At 45.9% G+C, this 14,929-nt stretch overlaps 2 protein-coding genes across 9 annotated transcripts in view; both read left to right on the forward strand.

Annotated features, from left to right (window-relative positions):
- Positions 1 to 512: 512 nt before the first annotated feature.
- NME9 (NME/NM23 family member 9) lies at positions 513 to 8,526 on the forward strand. 5 transcript variants are annotated; one of them, XM_083848836.1, is made up of 6 exons: positions 513 to 1,271; positions 1,493 to 1,618; positions 4,467 to 4,524; positions 4,989 to 5,092; positions 6,137 to 6,208; positions 6,513 to 8,516. In XM_083848836.1, exons 2-6 carry the CDS (start codon positions 1,586 to 1,588, stop codon positions 6,642 to 6,644), a joined length of 399 nt encoding a protein of 132 aa, XP_083704962.1. In that variant the 5' UTR covers positions 513 to 1,271; positions 1,493 to 1,585; the 3' UTR covers positions 6,645 to 8,516. The 5 variants fall into 5 exon arrangements, with proteins under 5 accessions (XP_083704962.1, XP_083704961.1, XP_083704964.1 ...); XM_083848835.1 differs by having other exon boundaries at positions 514 to 1,618; XM_083848838.1 differs by lacking the exons at positions 513 to 1,271; positions 1,493 to 1,618 and adding an exon at positions 1,625 to 2,907.
- Positions 8,527 to 8,645: 119 nt separating this feature from the next.
- VPS8 (VPS8 subunit of CORVET complex) overlaps positions 8,646 to 14,929 on the forward strand; it is a 77,553-nt gene continuing 71,269 nt past the window's right edge. For 3 of the 4 annotated variants that reach the window (XM_083848785.1, XM_083848786.1, XM_083848787.1), the window contains exons 1-5: positions 8,646 to 8,881; positions 9,302 to 9,370; positions 11,087 to 11,217; positions 12,525 to 12,618; positions 13,581 to 13,613. In XM_083848785.1, coding sequence (XP_083704911.1) covers positions 8,744 to 8,881; positions 9,302 to 9,370; positions 11,087 to 11,217; positions 12,525 to 12,618; positions 13,581 to 13,613 — 465 coding nt within the window. In that variant the 5' untranslated portion in view covers positions 8,646 to 8,743. Of the gene's footprint in view, positions 8,882 to 8,981; positions 9,198 to 9,301; positions 9,371 to 11,086; positions 11,218 to 12,524; positions 12,619 to 13,580; positions 13,614 to 14,929 lie in introns of those variants that run through there. The other variant, XM_083848788.1, reaches the window with a different exon arrangement.

Below are 14,929 nucleotides of genomic sequence, written 5' to 3' on the forward strand. Positions count from 1 at the left end.
AACCAGTTGTAATCAATTTTGACAAGTATGTTCAATTTTTGTTCAGAGGGTCCAGTGATGATGTTCAATCTGTGAACGTGTGTCAAAAAGCACAGTTTTGCATGGAGTTTGGCGTGGTAGTTATCCGACAACTGGTACACTTGGTTGTACCTCACCACCCCCAGCTTATTTGGAGCAGTCTCTCCCACTCAAAGTCAAATGAGATTGAAAATTTGCCTCTTGTTCCTGTCACAGATTCACATCATGATACGGTATTGAGAGAAGCTATGTGATGTGCTCAAAAGCATCTTGTGTCGGTATGGTTTTAAGGCAAGCGTCTCATATTTTTTAAAATCTATTTACAGATTTTAGCTGTGCAGTAGCTGCTACACCTCCAGCATGAAACTGCTAAAGCATAAGGCAGAAGAATAATGGAGGTGCATGAAATTAAATTCTTGAAGACTACAAAATTGGTTTACTAAGAGGACTGTCTAGTAATCCTAAAATGTAAGGACACGGTACGTGTAAACATGTAAAAATTCAGTTGTGGTCAAAATGATCGGGACTTTACTGAAGGCTTATTTCTACAAAAAGCTTCTGGGGGTGTCCAGGGGTGCAGCTTGCTCCTCTGAGCTGGTGCTGGAGGCACTGAGCAGTGTTCCTCGGGCTTGGCAGTGGCAATGAGGGAGAGCAGTTGACGTGCCAGAAGCCAGACTCTCAGCCAGGAGAGACCTTGCCCAGCTGGAGGCCACCGCGCGCCATGGGACAAGAAGCCCCACTGGGGCCTGCGCCTGGAGCCCAAGGACCCCAGGGACGGGAGTCAGCGGGGTGAGCAGCAGCCCTGCCGAAATGGACATCGCCCTGCGGGCCAGAGTGTGACCCAGCAGCGTGCTCTTGTTGTAAATGAGGAGGGGAAAAAGCTTCTAAAGTTGAGCTGCATTTGGAGTGGGGCCAGCGGCTTACCCCCCACCTCTGCTCGGTGCTGGGGAGGTCAGGGCTGGCTCCAGCGCCCCACGCTTGGAAGGGCCATGGGGGGGGAAGCAGAGCGGGGGGATGCATAGTGGGGCTGCGACCATGGGCTGGTGGCAGAGCTGGGCGGGTTCGCCAGGCAAAGGGGAGGCAGGGGGGCTCCGAGTGCAGCTGCTCGGAGGGGAATCACAGAGGTGATGGAGCCAAACCCTCCTGGCTGCGGCACAGACGAGAAGGGGGAGCGGGGCAGGCTGTGCTGCTGCTCCGCCCCGCGTTGCCAGGGCTGCGGTAGCAGCATTGGGGTGCTGCCAGCCGCCGCACAGGTACCGCCAGGCCCTGGCCTTGTCCCTTCTGCGACCCCCGGGGGACAGGGTGGGGGGCCTCTGCTGCGGTTTTGGAGGTGTGCGGCAGTTCAGGCCCTGCAGCAGCACTTCATCTCCAACCGCGCACCTCCAATCCCTCCGACTGGGCAGGGATGATGCAAAAGGCAGTATGTCCTGGAGAGAGGAGCAAAGACAAGTGAAAAGCTTTCTCTGTGGTGCAGGTTGACCAGCAGCTGGATTCGCATAATTAGAAGACTTCTGCTGTGCTTTGCACTGGGGAGTGCTGCTCAAAGGACCCTTGTTGCTGTAGGAGAATGGCTGCAAAGAAAAAGGAGGTAGTCCTTCAGGTCAGTAGGAGCCAGCTGTGATAGAAATGCCTTTTAAGACATCTTTTAAACTCACAACAGTGGAAAGAATGATGTTCAGTCCTAGGGTAACTTGCATTCTTCTGGCAGAGCCCTATTGCGAGGACCTCGTGGTGGAAACGTATTTCTGAAGGCAGGTGGGAAGCATGGGAAGCAGTGGCAAGTCAGCTATGTCCCCCGGAGTCAGGGGTGCAGAGAGTTCACCGCAGGTTGCATTGAAGAGCTGTTAATGTGCTGGCACTGTCCTGTGGTGTGGCTGCTTTCAAAGAACACGCATTCATGTTTCACAGGAGAATTGTTCATAGGACTTCCAGAAGTAGGGACTAGGGGGGAAGAGGGCATTCTGCTGCTTGTTTGGTGAGTCTCTCACTGAATATTTCTGACCAGTACACATGTTTAGAAAGGTTGCTGCAAAGCTGGAAAAAAGTTAGGAGGTGCAAGAAGAATTCAAAGGCTGAAAAAACTATTTCACAGTGATGCACAGAAGAATTTTTCCCTATTTACACTGTGCAAGAGACCTCATGATGCTTTGTTAGGAGGGGGGAGGGGATTTCTGAGGGCAGATTAGCATGCAAAATCATAGAAAAAGCCAAAAAGGAGGTCATTAACATCTTGAAATTTTGAAGTCCTTTACGTGAGAGAGATACTGAAGGAAAAAGTACATAACCTTGTTTGTTCACTGTAAGAACTGGAAAACATCGGGTGAAAGTTTGAGCGTTTGTATAAGAAGAGAAGGATGATCGCTTTGTTAAGCTAAAAATTATTTATGCTGCTGCTTGTCCCACTGTGTTCCTGTGTGATGGGGAATGTAATTTAAACAAGATTTTTCACCTTTGGCAGCTGAATGTGCACCCAGCTTAGGAGAGCCTGGTCTAGGCTTGCAAAAGTGTGGTTGTTCACACCTGCAGGTGGATGTGAACCTCGTGTTGGACACAATGTGATGTCCTATAAAAGTTCTGGTTGTATTAGAGAACAGCAAGTCCTAGCTGCCTCTGGGCATTCAAATTAGCAAAGCACTTTGAACAGCGTTGGCATTGCTTTCCAAGTCCATCAGTCGAACTTGCAGTCGAACTCGTTATTGCAAATTATAATCATCATAAATGAGTTGAACTCATTAACATTCTTGAAACACTATGAGAGTGGTCCTAGCACTGATGATACCTGGAATAATTACATTTCTTAATTCTGCAGATGTTTGCTGAAAAAAAATTAGGCTTGGGTTCACATGCTGAACAAGAAAACAGACAGATGTTTGAACAACTCCCCATTCTGTGAGTGCGGCGGGGTGCTGGAGAAACCATACAATGTGACCTCCAGTAACGTCTCTGAAAATCTGTAAAAGGCTGCTTAATTTGCATGGGAATTTCCACTCTTCAAATTCTTTACTTTGCAATTTTAAAAGTCCTTTAATGTGTGTTCGTGTTAATTATTGAATAGTAGCTAGCCTTATTGCAACATACTGTCTTCCAGCGTAGACAAAATGTATTTAGGATTAATGATACTGAGAAAGTTATTAAGAATCTTCATTGTTCACTACCAGCACAGCAGCAACAAACTGCATTACCAATGTGATAACGAGAGTGATTCTTTAAAGTCACTTCTTTGAAGAGTCAAGATTTTCAGAACAATTTGTTTAAAAAATATCAAACACTACTAACCCTGGGCTTCCACCCTTTTTTTCTCCCCTTTAAGTCCAGCTCAGCATTTTTAGCATGTCCTGTTGACATGGTTAGTATATTGTGTTATTGCTGACACTCAAGTAGCTTGTGCTGAGCCTTATTTATTTATTTATTTATTTTCTTTGCAACAAGACCCTGTGAAAATTATTCTTTGTTGCTCTCGCGTGACCTACACTTACAGAAATAGGCTAGTCAGCAAAGGAGGTTGCTGGCATTATTGGAGACCAGCATTGTGTTCTAACAGCGTGATCAGTCACGGGGGTCACTCAGTTCCTGCTTCAAGCAAAGCTGCCTGGAGTGAGGGAGGAAAGAAACTACTAATGGAGGGAGAGAGGGGTTGCAGCTGAGAAGGATAAATGTGTCCTTGGGATTGGTGAACAAGTCAGCCTGAATGCTGCTTTCACAGCTGCAGCCTTAGGTGATCCCTCAGCTGCAGCCTCTTGTCTTGCACATCAAAGGACCCAGAAAGCACAGAGCGGTGTCCTGTAGCTAAGATCGAGACTGGGGCACAATAAATCCAGATACCCGCCACCACCTGGTAGGTTCAGCTGGGAGACTGGTCATTTGGCCATGATGCTGATGCCCTGCCAAGATGCAGGGGCTGTTTCCTCAGTTGGACCCCAGAACAACTCTTGGTCTCTCTGCAAACTGATGCGAGGGTCTGCAAGCAACCAGACTGTTCAAACGGTTGCTGCAACTAAAAGGGGGAGGGCTTGCATTTGCCTGGATGCTCCTTTTCTTTCCATATGCCTTTCCTTCTTTCTGAGACAACTTAGGTCTCTAATCCATTGAACTGCTCCTTGGGGCTAGCTGGCTTGCTGGTGGGTCTCTGAGAGCTGGCATCCGGTAGTAGCAAGAGCATGTGGGAAGGAGGGGAAGAATAAGAGTTTGGGGGCAAGAGTATCTGAATTCAACTGACTGCGTGGTTTTTCTGAGAGGTCTCCCACCCATGTTCTAGCACAGCTTGGCACTGCCCGGCTGACCAGAAGTGAGAGGATTGCAGTCAGAAGTTTTTTTCTGAAGTGTTCAGATAGCAATACCTCTGTATGTCTGATGTCTGTCTTACGTGCAAGAATGCAATGATCTGTCAGTATGTTTACAGCTACCTGATGACTTACTGTTGCTCTTACTGTTTTTAAATTTTCACACAGATTAACATCAATAGCCAGGAACTCTGGGAAGAAATGCTGTGTCTCAAAGGCCTCATTGGTAAGGGCTTGGTCAACATAGGAGGTTTATTTTTTTCTGTGTTAAAACGACTCCAGTCCTGTCAGGAATCAGTTTCTACTGGTATGCATGTTTCAGTCAAACCCTCTGTTTCTCTTGCCGTGAGTGGAAGGAACAAATAACCCTGTAGATGCAAGACTAGCTGGAGATCAGTCTTGAGAGCTTGAGAGGTTCAGACGGACCTTAAGCGTATCTCCTTCCCTAGGAGGGTGGTGCCACAGAAGTCACCATGGGGTACCTCAATTCTCAGAGGCTTTCAAGTTTATTATTATTGTACTAAAATTCTCAGAGGTTTTCAAGTTTCTTATTATTGTACTAACAACCTTTTTTGTAGTCCCCTTCCAGAAGATTACACTGCAAAGTGGACAAGTGCACAAGCCAGCCTATTGGTGTATGTCTAAAAAGGCTCATTTTGACCTTTTTCTTATACATTTCCATGCTTGTAGTTGTTGATGCATTTCAAGCCTGGTGTGGTCCCTGCAAAACAGTAGTGGATCTTTTCCGAAAAATAAGGAATGAAGTCAGCAGTGATCTCCTGCATTTTGCTGTGGTAAGATCCAATTTGGCACTGCTTAAAATAACCATTGCCCTCAACTTAGCAGGTAACTAAAGGCTGAAGTCATTTATCTTTCCAGTATTCAGCCAAAATGGTAACAGTGCAGGAGTTCCAGCTTGTGTAAGTCTGCTGGATGCAGGCAGTTGGTTACATCAATAAGAGCTTATATCATTAAGAATTTTTCAGGCTTGAACATTTTTTCAGATTTCTTCTGCAAAGGAGAAGACAACTTGAAGGCAACTGATTGTTTTTTTTCCCGTCTTTCATATTTTACCACAGTCCAGCTCTTGCTTTAGCCCTGCCAATAAACTTGCTGTTCTTCTTCGGCAAGATGACAAGTTTGTTGGCAGATGCGTGTTTACTGACATGGTGAACTTTTCACAGTACTTGTTTCTGCAGCGTGCAGCAAACTGCTTAAGCAAGTAACTCTAGACAGAATCGGTAGCATATGTATTCCTCTGATGTACAGGGGAGAGTCTGAAAGAGCTGGATTTGTTCACTTTGGAGAAGAAAAGATCTAATGGCTGTCTTCACCTGTCTAATGGAGTGTTATTAGAGAAGGCAGAGACCAATGTTTCTGAATGGTACATGGTAAAAGAACAAGAGGCAACAAGATCACCTTGTAGCGGGGAAGATTCCAATAGATACAAGGTAAAAAGAAAAGTATTCGCAATAGGAGTGGTCAGGACGCTGGCACAAGTTCTGCAGAGGCGGTGGAGCACCGTTTCTTGGAGATGCTCAAAACTCCATGTCACGCAGCCTTCAGCAACCTCCAGCTGCTGTTCAAACTGCTGCTGGCAAAATCTCCCAGAGACATCTGCCTGCTTCTTGTGTCTCTGATGCTGAGCTGAGAGAATTGTGTCCTTGCTCTGACCAGTGTCATTTTAGCCCGTAAGCCTGGGGCACAGAGGTGCTTCGCTGTACGTAAGGGATAAGAGTTGGCAGTTGAGGATGTTCACGTCCAGTCTGTTGCATGTGTACTCCTCTGAAGCAGAAACATTTTTCAGAAACACCTGTTTTATTTTACATTCCTTTTAGGCTGAAGTTGATTCCATTGATGCTCTGGAAAAATACAGAGGAAAATGCGAGCCTGTCTTTCTGTTTTATGCAGTGAGTGACAATATTTTTACAATAGTTGCATAGCAATAAACATGACTTGTCAATGGGAACAACTGTCCTCTTTGAGAGCTGTCCTACTGCAGGACCTCACTCTGTCACATGCTGCTTCAGTTTGCCCTAAGACTGATCAGGAACAACAACGAAGGTTGTTCCAAAGTTTCCCTTTCTTCTCGAGCAGAGCAGCTCAGTCTGGTACACAAAGTGATATGTGATGTTCTCCTCTGGTGATTTCCAGAGCTCAGAGAGCTCCACTGTGAACTAACTTACTGACAGACTTGCTTTTCACACCTTTCAGGGAGGAGAACTGGTAGCTGTTGTAAGAGGAGCGAATGCACCGTTGCTGCAGAAGACCATTCTGGAACAGCTGGCAATGGAAAGGAAGGTTTTAGAACATGGAGGAGAGTGTGTGGTGGTAATCAAGCACTGAATCCTCAAGTAACTGTAGTTGTTCATGCCACAGGAGAGGTTCATTCTCTAGTGCCAGCATAGCTCTAAGTAGGGATACTTCCTTGTAAAAATACTTTTGTATGTCCTTTTGTCTGAATTGAGTCTGAAGTCTGGCTAACATGTCACTTGAGCCTCCACAAAGCTGTAGAGCCTACCTTGATGGAAGAAGCTGGGAAGGGTGATTGTGTTGTTTAAAACTTCTGTCCCCTTGTTAAGAGGACAGGTGATACATGTCATCCAGCATTTTCCAAGAGAAACCGTACTGTGTTTTGTCTTGACCTGTTCACCCACCCCAAGCATTAATTTTATTCCTTAAAGTTACCTTCTTGGCTTCTAGTTCCAGAGTCTCTAACAGGTCTGTTTGTGATGGCATTTCTCAGGCTGTGGTGGATGACAGTTCGTTGCAGTCTTAGTCATTTCTGTTCCTTGCTGTGCAGGACCTGCAGCCTGTACTTGGATATCACTATGTGCAATCACTCTGCCTTTCAGCGGCTCTGTAATATAGTGCTTGTGCGGTCTGTAGTGTCTGCTGTAAAGCTCTGGGTTGTTTTGTGACAACTATTCTCCTCCCTCCAGCAGCAAGCTCTGGTGTCGGAGCCCAGCAAACTCCAGCGGCCTGCTGCTGTGAGTGTAGTAGGGGACAGTGTTTCTGAAAAAGTGCTTCCTTTAATTTGATCTCAACTTGCCGTGCAGTGGTATCGGTGAATCCCCTTTGTTCTCATATAGCAAAATGACTCGTACTCCCCAGACACCTTCTCCGTGTCACTGATGATTTCCTTAGATGGTTATTAAATCTTTCCTCTGCCTTGAGACCTCTGTTGTCATAAGTGTCACAACCCTGGTTTGGTTCCAGGTTCCTACTACTGCACTGCTGGTACGGGGTGTGTGCTTGGGGCACCTAATCCTGGGCAGTCCTGGGAGCTGAAACCAGAGCCAGCCGCAGGCCAACCCCTCCCCAGGCCAGCTGGTCTGCTGTGCTGCCGGCATGAGGGCAGCCTTCTCATGTGTGCTCTCCTGAATCGGGCATTTCCAAGGAACAAAAATGACTTTCCGGCCTGTAACCTGCTAGTCTTAGGGCATCTTCAAAATACAGAAGTTGTTGTGTTGGTAACTGCCAGCTCCTTCTGGGGGGCAGTGCTCTGGTGCTGCTGACTAGCCTGTTTCTGTGAAGGATTTTCCCCTGGCTTTTGCCAGACACCTGACGGAGAAGTCACAAGGTGATGCTGGGCAGGTAGATCCTCTGCTCACTGCTGAGGATCTACAGGACCAGCAGGAACAATGGCTCCTGCTCAGCTGGAGCTGGAACTGGGGCCCTGCCTGGCAGACGCGCCTGGAGCCTAACAGGATGCTCAGGATGCTCCCTGCTCCTCCGTCTGCTCTTGCTGCTAGGTACAAGACAAAGCCTTCTCCAAAGAGGAAGGAAATGGGGCTGCTTTTTGGGAAGAACAAGGGGAAGGCCAACTAGGTAAGGCAGGTACAGCTGCAGGATGCTCTTTTTGCCCTTGGTACGTGCCTTTGCTGAAGCTGGAACCCAAAACACCCCAGCAGCTGCGGCGGGGACACCAGGGGCCCTTCCTCCGCGGGTGCCCCACCAGGAGCTTCTCCCCCGCTCTGACAGATCAGTACACGCCCCAGATCAGCACAGGGAGGCACCAAGAAGAGCTGAGGGTAGCTGTGGTGCCTGGCAGCGTTAGGCTGGAATTTCCAAGCGTTTGCTTCTTTCCACGGCGTGGGTGTTACCTCCTGGCCCTTCCCCTTGCCTGCTAGCCCGGGGAGGGCTATTGCAATCCCAGGTGCCTTTCACCTGGCTTGAACAAGTGCTAAATACTGAGCTAGCTGCACATGCTGCTCCATTCCTCTCACTTTGCCTTTTTCTTAAAAAAAAAAAAAAAAAAAAAAAAAGAAAAATAAATAAACAAACTTGTTCCTGCCAGCGCCGCGGCCCCTTTAACACCGCGGGGGGAGCCGCAGCGGCTGCGCCGGCGCGGGGCGGGGCGGGCGCGTCTGGGGCCGCGGGTTCGAGTCCCGGCGGTGCCGGCCCGCTCCTGGCCTGCCGCCGCTCCCGGCCCGCTGCCGCCCATGGACGCGGCGCCGGAGCCGGGCGCCTGCCCCGCGGGAGCCGAGGCCGAGCCGGGCGGGCTGCCGGGTCTGGGGCCTCCCGCTCCGCGGCTGACCGCGGCGGAGCTCGACCGCGAGCTGGACTCCCGCAGCGAGCTGGTGCGGCCCCAACCCTGCGGCCCCGCGGCTCACCCTCACCGCACGGCCCGGCCCCGGCCCCTTCCCCGTCCCGTCCCCGCTGCCCCCTGCCCTCCCTGCCTCCTGCCCTCCCCTCGGGCGGCAGCGGGCTGCTCGGGGCATGGCTGCGCGCCCCTCGCAGGGCAGGGCGGGTGGGCAGCCGGTGGTGCCTCGCTGAGGAATTTCTCGTGTTCCTTTTTCTGTGCTAAATACCCCAAGTTCCACCTTCTCACGTCAAATTTCAGGCAATTAGTTTCAAACAAGAAAATCTGCGTATGCGTGCTGCGTTTGCGCAGAGGTAGATTAGAGGGGTAGATGTTTAGCTGCTTTTTCTTTAGTTAGAAATTTGCTCAGAAGGTGGGGTGGGCAACCTAAACTCAGTCTGTGGTTTCTGATGTCCAGATTGATGACAAAGAATTCGACATTCCTCAAGTTGATACCCCTCCAACGCTGGAAAGCATCTTAAATGAGGTGAGTGGCCTACCAGCCAGCTGCACTGCGAGGGTGGGCTGAGCTGAGGCACCGTGTACTCCTGTGGCTGTCCTCATATTTTCTTCTGGGAAATAAAATTACATAACCCCATAATTTTCTGATATTAATGGCTGACAAAGCATATGTTTGTTTGAGTAATTGCTGTACCATGAAGTAAGACAGAGCTGCATTTTTCAGTCAAAATACTCGCAGCTGAACCTTAAGGGGTTTCCATCGAAATTAACTGTGTTCAGCTGTGGAATCGGACAGAGTCACCTGGAAGCTATACTGTCCTTAAAGGTCAGGGGCATCAAGCAACTTTATTTTTAGCTTTAAAACAAACATACACAATCCAACTCTGAGCTATTTTTTAAGACGGGGAGGAGATGAGAACTAGATTCTTCACAACTCCCTTTACGTGGTCTGTTTCACGTATTTAGCCCTGTGGTAGAAGTAACAAGCTCTCAATGCCTGATGTTGCAGGGGAGGACTGGCTTTGCCTCACACCCAGTTTTGTGTGTGTTTTCCAGTAGCTGTGTGAGTGCATGGTTTTTAGAAAGGTAAAAGAAGGGTGTGGAAGTAAAGGCAAACTCCAAGGTAACAGGCTTTTTAGCAAGTTGAGGAAATTGGTGGTTGGACTTCCAGTGAAACCAAGATAAAGGCAAGGAGTTTGGGACAGGTTACTTCTTTTAAAAAGCTACATTAATAAAGGCATAAAATGTCCTAAACAGTTGGATATAGTCTCGGAACTGGAGGAATATTCGTCAGTGACTTGCTGCCCGTGCAGAAGGGGATATTGAGTAGTGGTGTACAGGGGCGTGACCTGTTTCTGCTGATGCCTTCGCTGGTGAAGGCAGGGGGAATGTACGGGATTTGGGTGGTACCGAAGTGGGAGCTGCAGTCACATCCACGTCAGGGTAGCGGAGCTGTGGTCACCCAAAGAAAACATAGGTCTGCAGACAAACAGAGTTTTATCCAGTGATATTTATCTCAGTGTAGACAGGATGGGAATGACTGCTAAAGGATCTGCTGAAAAGGATTTTAGTGTGGAGCACAGTCTGACTGAGCACCTGCTCTGATCTCTCTATGTTTGGCAGTAGGTGGAGTATTGTTTGCGCTCTCTGGCTCTGTGCTTCAAGGGCAACATGACCCGTAAGGAATTTAGAAGACAATGGGGAGAATGGCCATTTAAAAATAACATAAAAACAATTTCAGGCAAAGGCTGAGGAGAGAGAGAGCACCAGCAGAAGACCCCAGTCAGAGCACAGTCAGCCCTCCTGTTGGCCACATTCTTGCAGAAGCCCCTGGGCTCATAGCAGCCAGCGGTGCTGGTAGACCCTTAGCCACCGTTTGGTCAACTGCCGGAGGAGCAGATGATAACAGTTCTAGGACTTCTCTTGGCAACTGGAGACATTTGAGAACAGCTTACTTAAAAGTCTGTTAAAAGTTTGAAAGAGTAAATCATATATGGGGAAGAAAGATTTGTTAAAATCTTTCTATCCAGCCTGCATCTGTGAGTACTGAGAGTTCTGAAAACTGGTTCTTCAGCGATATCAGTTCAGTGAAATGATAGTTCTGTTTTTCTAAGGCAGACTGTCTTATTATCCGCAGCTTCTAATTTTTTTCCCGCTTTATTGATGCTATTTTTCTGTTGTTTCAGTTAGGTTGTTGTGCGTTGTGAACATTTACTAAGCTGTGGTGATTCTCTTCCTTCAGACTGATGATGAAGAAGAGTCTTTCATTCTGGAGGATCCTTTTCTCTTGAACATCGATAACACGGATACACATTCCTATGACACATCTTCTGTAGCAAGTTCTGACAGTGGGGACCGGACACACCTGAAAAGGTAACACAGGGCTGATTCCCTGGAAGGTTAAATGAATTTTAAAACAGCACTGCATATATCCATTAGAGTTAGCCTGTTTGAGCAATAAGTGTATTTCATGGGAATGGAGTATTAAAATTTATTTGAATGTTAATGATGACATTAAAACACTGAACCACATTGACTTTAAAGAAAATCTTTCAAAGATTTGATGGAAGTCTGATGACTTCCAGAGCCTGCAAGCAGCTGGTGGTATTTTTAAAAGGTGAGTGAACTGCTGTTGCTCCTGTAAGTGGAATGTTAATCTTGACATCTAAAAGCAGCCTGGAATGGTAGTTAGCTGTAATACTGCTGACTTGTCTCATTAATTAATCAAATGTGAGGGCTTCATCCACATCCTGAGCCACTCCTATGGCTTTCTTACATGCCATAAGAAGTTGGTGTTTGGCTTCCCGTATGTTATGATTGTTACATGAGTGATTGCGTAGGATACAAGGCTATGTGACAGTTTGTTGTGGTATATGCTGGTGAACTTACTGTCTTTGTTTTTTTCAAATAAAATGAGTCCTTACCCATAATATAGACTATTAACAACATGTTTTGTCAGCCTACTTGCAAGCTACGTGTTTATGTGCCTCTGGAGAGATAAGAACCAAATGTTTTGTGTGTTACTTCTGGAGTTTTGGAAGCTTGACTTTCTGGTGGAGCGTGGCAAAAAAAAATCTAATTTTCACGGGGCATTTCTCTGTACTGTGTGCTATAGTATGCCACAGCTTTTTAGAAGTTACTGTCCCATGTACACTTGTTCACTTGTTACTTTTTAAAGATATTTTCTCCATAAACACCACCATTTACCTTTCACATAAAATCAGCTGTGTTTGATTTGAACGTTATTCTTTAAGCATACATTTAGTTTTCCCAAGGGTCTGTATTCTGCTAGTGAGCCTTTTTCAACTTTATATTTTCCTCAGATGTTCACCTTTAGAGGCTGGAGCTTCCTGACTCACTAAAAGCTGAATTAAAGAGCAAAAGTGTTGCTTTTGGGATTTATTAATAAATGCTAAGGTTTGCAGATAAATGCATGAAATTGAATATTTGTTTGAAGGACTTTCTTTTTCCCCAGGAGATGAGTTTAAAACAAATATTTTGCAGGTACAGTGGTACATTGTAAGCTTTGCTAATAATTTAATGTCCATTTGATTCTGGTCATGTGAGCTTCAGGAATAAGAATGCAGGGGTTATGGGTGCGTGCAGAATTTACCTATTGGTTTAGCTGTGGGTTAGAAAAAGTTCTAAAGCCGTATTTGGTTTGTTTCTTGTTTTCGTAGGAAGAAAAAACTCCCAGATTCTCTTTCTCTCCATGGATCAGTTATACGACTCTCGCTTCTGAAAGGAATTTCTGCCCAGATTGTATCTGCAGCAGTAAGTATCTTTTTCTGCTGGTTGCATTCATTAATTAAAATGCCAACCTGCTCTGTTGTAGAGGGATGTGTGCATTCTCTTCCCTTTCCCCATTAGTTCTGGATAATATTGATGTGTTTGCTACATAAAGTACTGCTAGGAATGTCTAGCTAGGAGTGAATCAGGTATTAGCTGAGATCTTGCAGCAGCAACGTGGTGGGTCCTCTTTACCACTAGTTTGTGTTGCTAGATGTCAGTAAAGCTGATGGGAAAAAAGAATATAAAACGATAGCAGTACTATTGTTCTGCTTGCTTCAAGATGCTAGAAACAGTTTTGCTTAATGCCTGCAGCAGACGCAGAATGCACTCATCCCAGGCTCACACGTTCCTGGGTCTGTGGCTGCACGTCAGGCCTGCCTGGAGTTTTAGCTGCTAGGGGAAAACTGACTGAGGCTGGAGTTAAGGCACTGATTTATAAAGCGTGTTATTTCTGCAGCACGCATGGTAGGCTTGTTAAAATAAAATACAGGTGACTCATCTCTGAGTGTTTTTAGGATGGTTGTGTGACTGGAGTCTGAACGTTAGTGTGCTGTAGCTAGTTGTTTTGTTGAGGGATGTACGGGTGAGCAACCCAAATGGGAAGCTAATAGCGTGTGCATGAGAGCAAAGTGGTTTTGCATTGGATACCAGTGCTGTGTACGTAGAAAATACCGAAAATTGTTATTCAGGTGAGACTGCTTTGAGAACATGATAGCAACTTTCCTATGGAATTACAAGATGTTCTACTTGCTCTCCAATTCCGTGCGCTTTCACATTCTCTCTGGGTATTTCTAGCCAGTGGTTCTCTCTGCAGTCTCTGCCCTGCTGGAACTGTTAAAATGTAACTTGTGTTGGTTTTAATGTGTTCTCTAGTTCTACTTATTAGAGAGATGCATTGAGCTGGGAATTCTACCTCTTACTTATAACTTGTCCTGTTCTTCTAGGACAAAGTGGATGCTGGCTTGCCCACTGCAATAGTAAGTACTCAAATTCCAAGCACCGTATAGTTTTATAAGTTTGGTAAATTTGAAGCAGTAATTTAATACAGCTGATAAATGCATGCCCAGTCTTATCCTTGCCAAGAATTGTCAAATCAGGGTGGCAGAAGCAACATGAAAGATCTACCTTCTGGGAGCAGAGTTCAATCTTTCCTAAGTGCTCAGCTGCCCCTCTGCTGACCAAGCCCTGCAAGTAGATCACCTAACATTTCCTCATGTTGTAAGTGTTCACCTATGGAACACTTTGAATTTTCCTACCCATTTCTTCTTTGCCAGTCATTGCTTTGACTCCTAACAATGTTTTAAAGACATTTAAAATGAAGTGATCATAAAGTGATGAGTTCAAAATCTCTGTTGCTCAGATGTAACTGAAATATGGTCTTAATGTATAAAATTTCACTAAAAGCCTTTTGAAGGACGCTTCTGTTTAGCAATTTGCACTAAATTTCTTGAAGTCAAGCATGCTAATTAAAATACATTGAAAGTAAAGCTGCCCGTAATCAGAGAAATGCTTTAAGTAGGTGAAATACTTAAATATTTCTGTCATTGTGAAATAGGTTCTAATATTTCATGAAGAAAACAAAGATGTACTTGGTCACTTTGACTGTAGTAGCAGCAATCCGTAAGAAATGATACTTTTTGATTAAAAAGAAAAACTGGACACTAGGTCTAAGGGTTGCACAGCAAAATTGAAAGCCTGTATGTGACTGAGGTACACGTAGGATGAAAAACTATACTTAGGTACTCCAGACTTTTAAGCACTTTACTTTTTTCATCTGACTTACAGCATTACATCATTTCTAGATCTGCTATGAAGTTTTACTTAGGTGCAGTTTGCAGGCACGATAGAACTCTTGTAGCTGTATTTAGCTCCACCAGACGGGAGTTGGAGGCTCTGGGCTTGCTGCACAATGTCTCTTCAGAGGACTGGTGCTGCCCGGGGTTGTAGAAAAGTTCAGATATGGATGTAGCAGCTCAGTGAAGAAAACCCTCTGAATATTTACACTCAGCTACCACACCAAAAGAATGAGGCTGACTTTACAGAGAAGGAACTCGCTGTGAGAACACTCTGAGCATTTGAATTTCAAAGAGCAGAGGAAAAGGCAGCCCCCTGAACCTGAGAAAATCTGGGTTATGATCATTCAGGTGTAATACTTTTTTTAGCTTTCATGTAGGAAATTTCTACCACTTGTATGTTAGAAAATGGTTGTACCTATAACCGTCTAACCTTCTTAGATCTCTCTCTGGTAAATTTTGCATGAGTGTAGTAAGACTTTAAGTGGTGGATTTGCGGC

Source organism: Anser anser (genome assembly GCF_964211835.1).
Source record: "Anser anser genome assembly, chromosome: 9".
NCBI lineage: Eukaryota > Metazoa > Chordata > Aves > Anseriformes > Anatidae > Anser > Anser anser.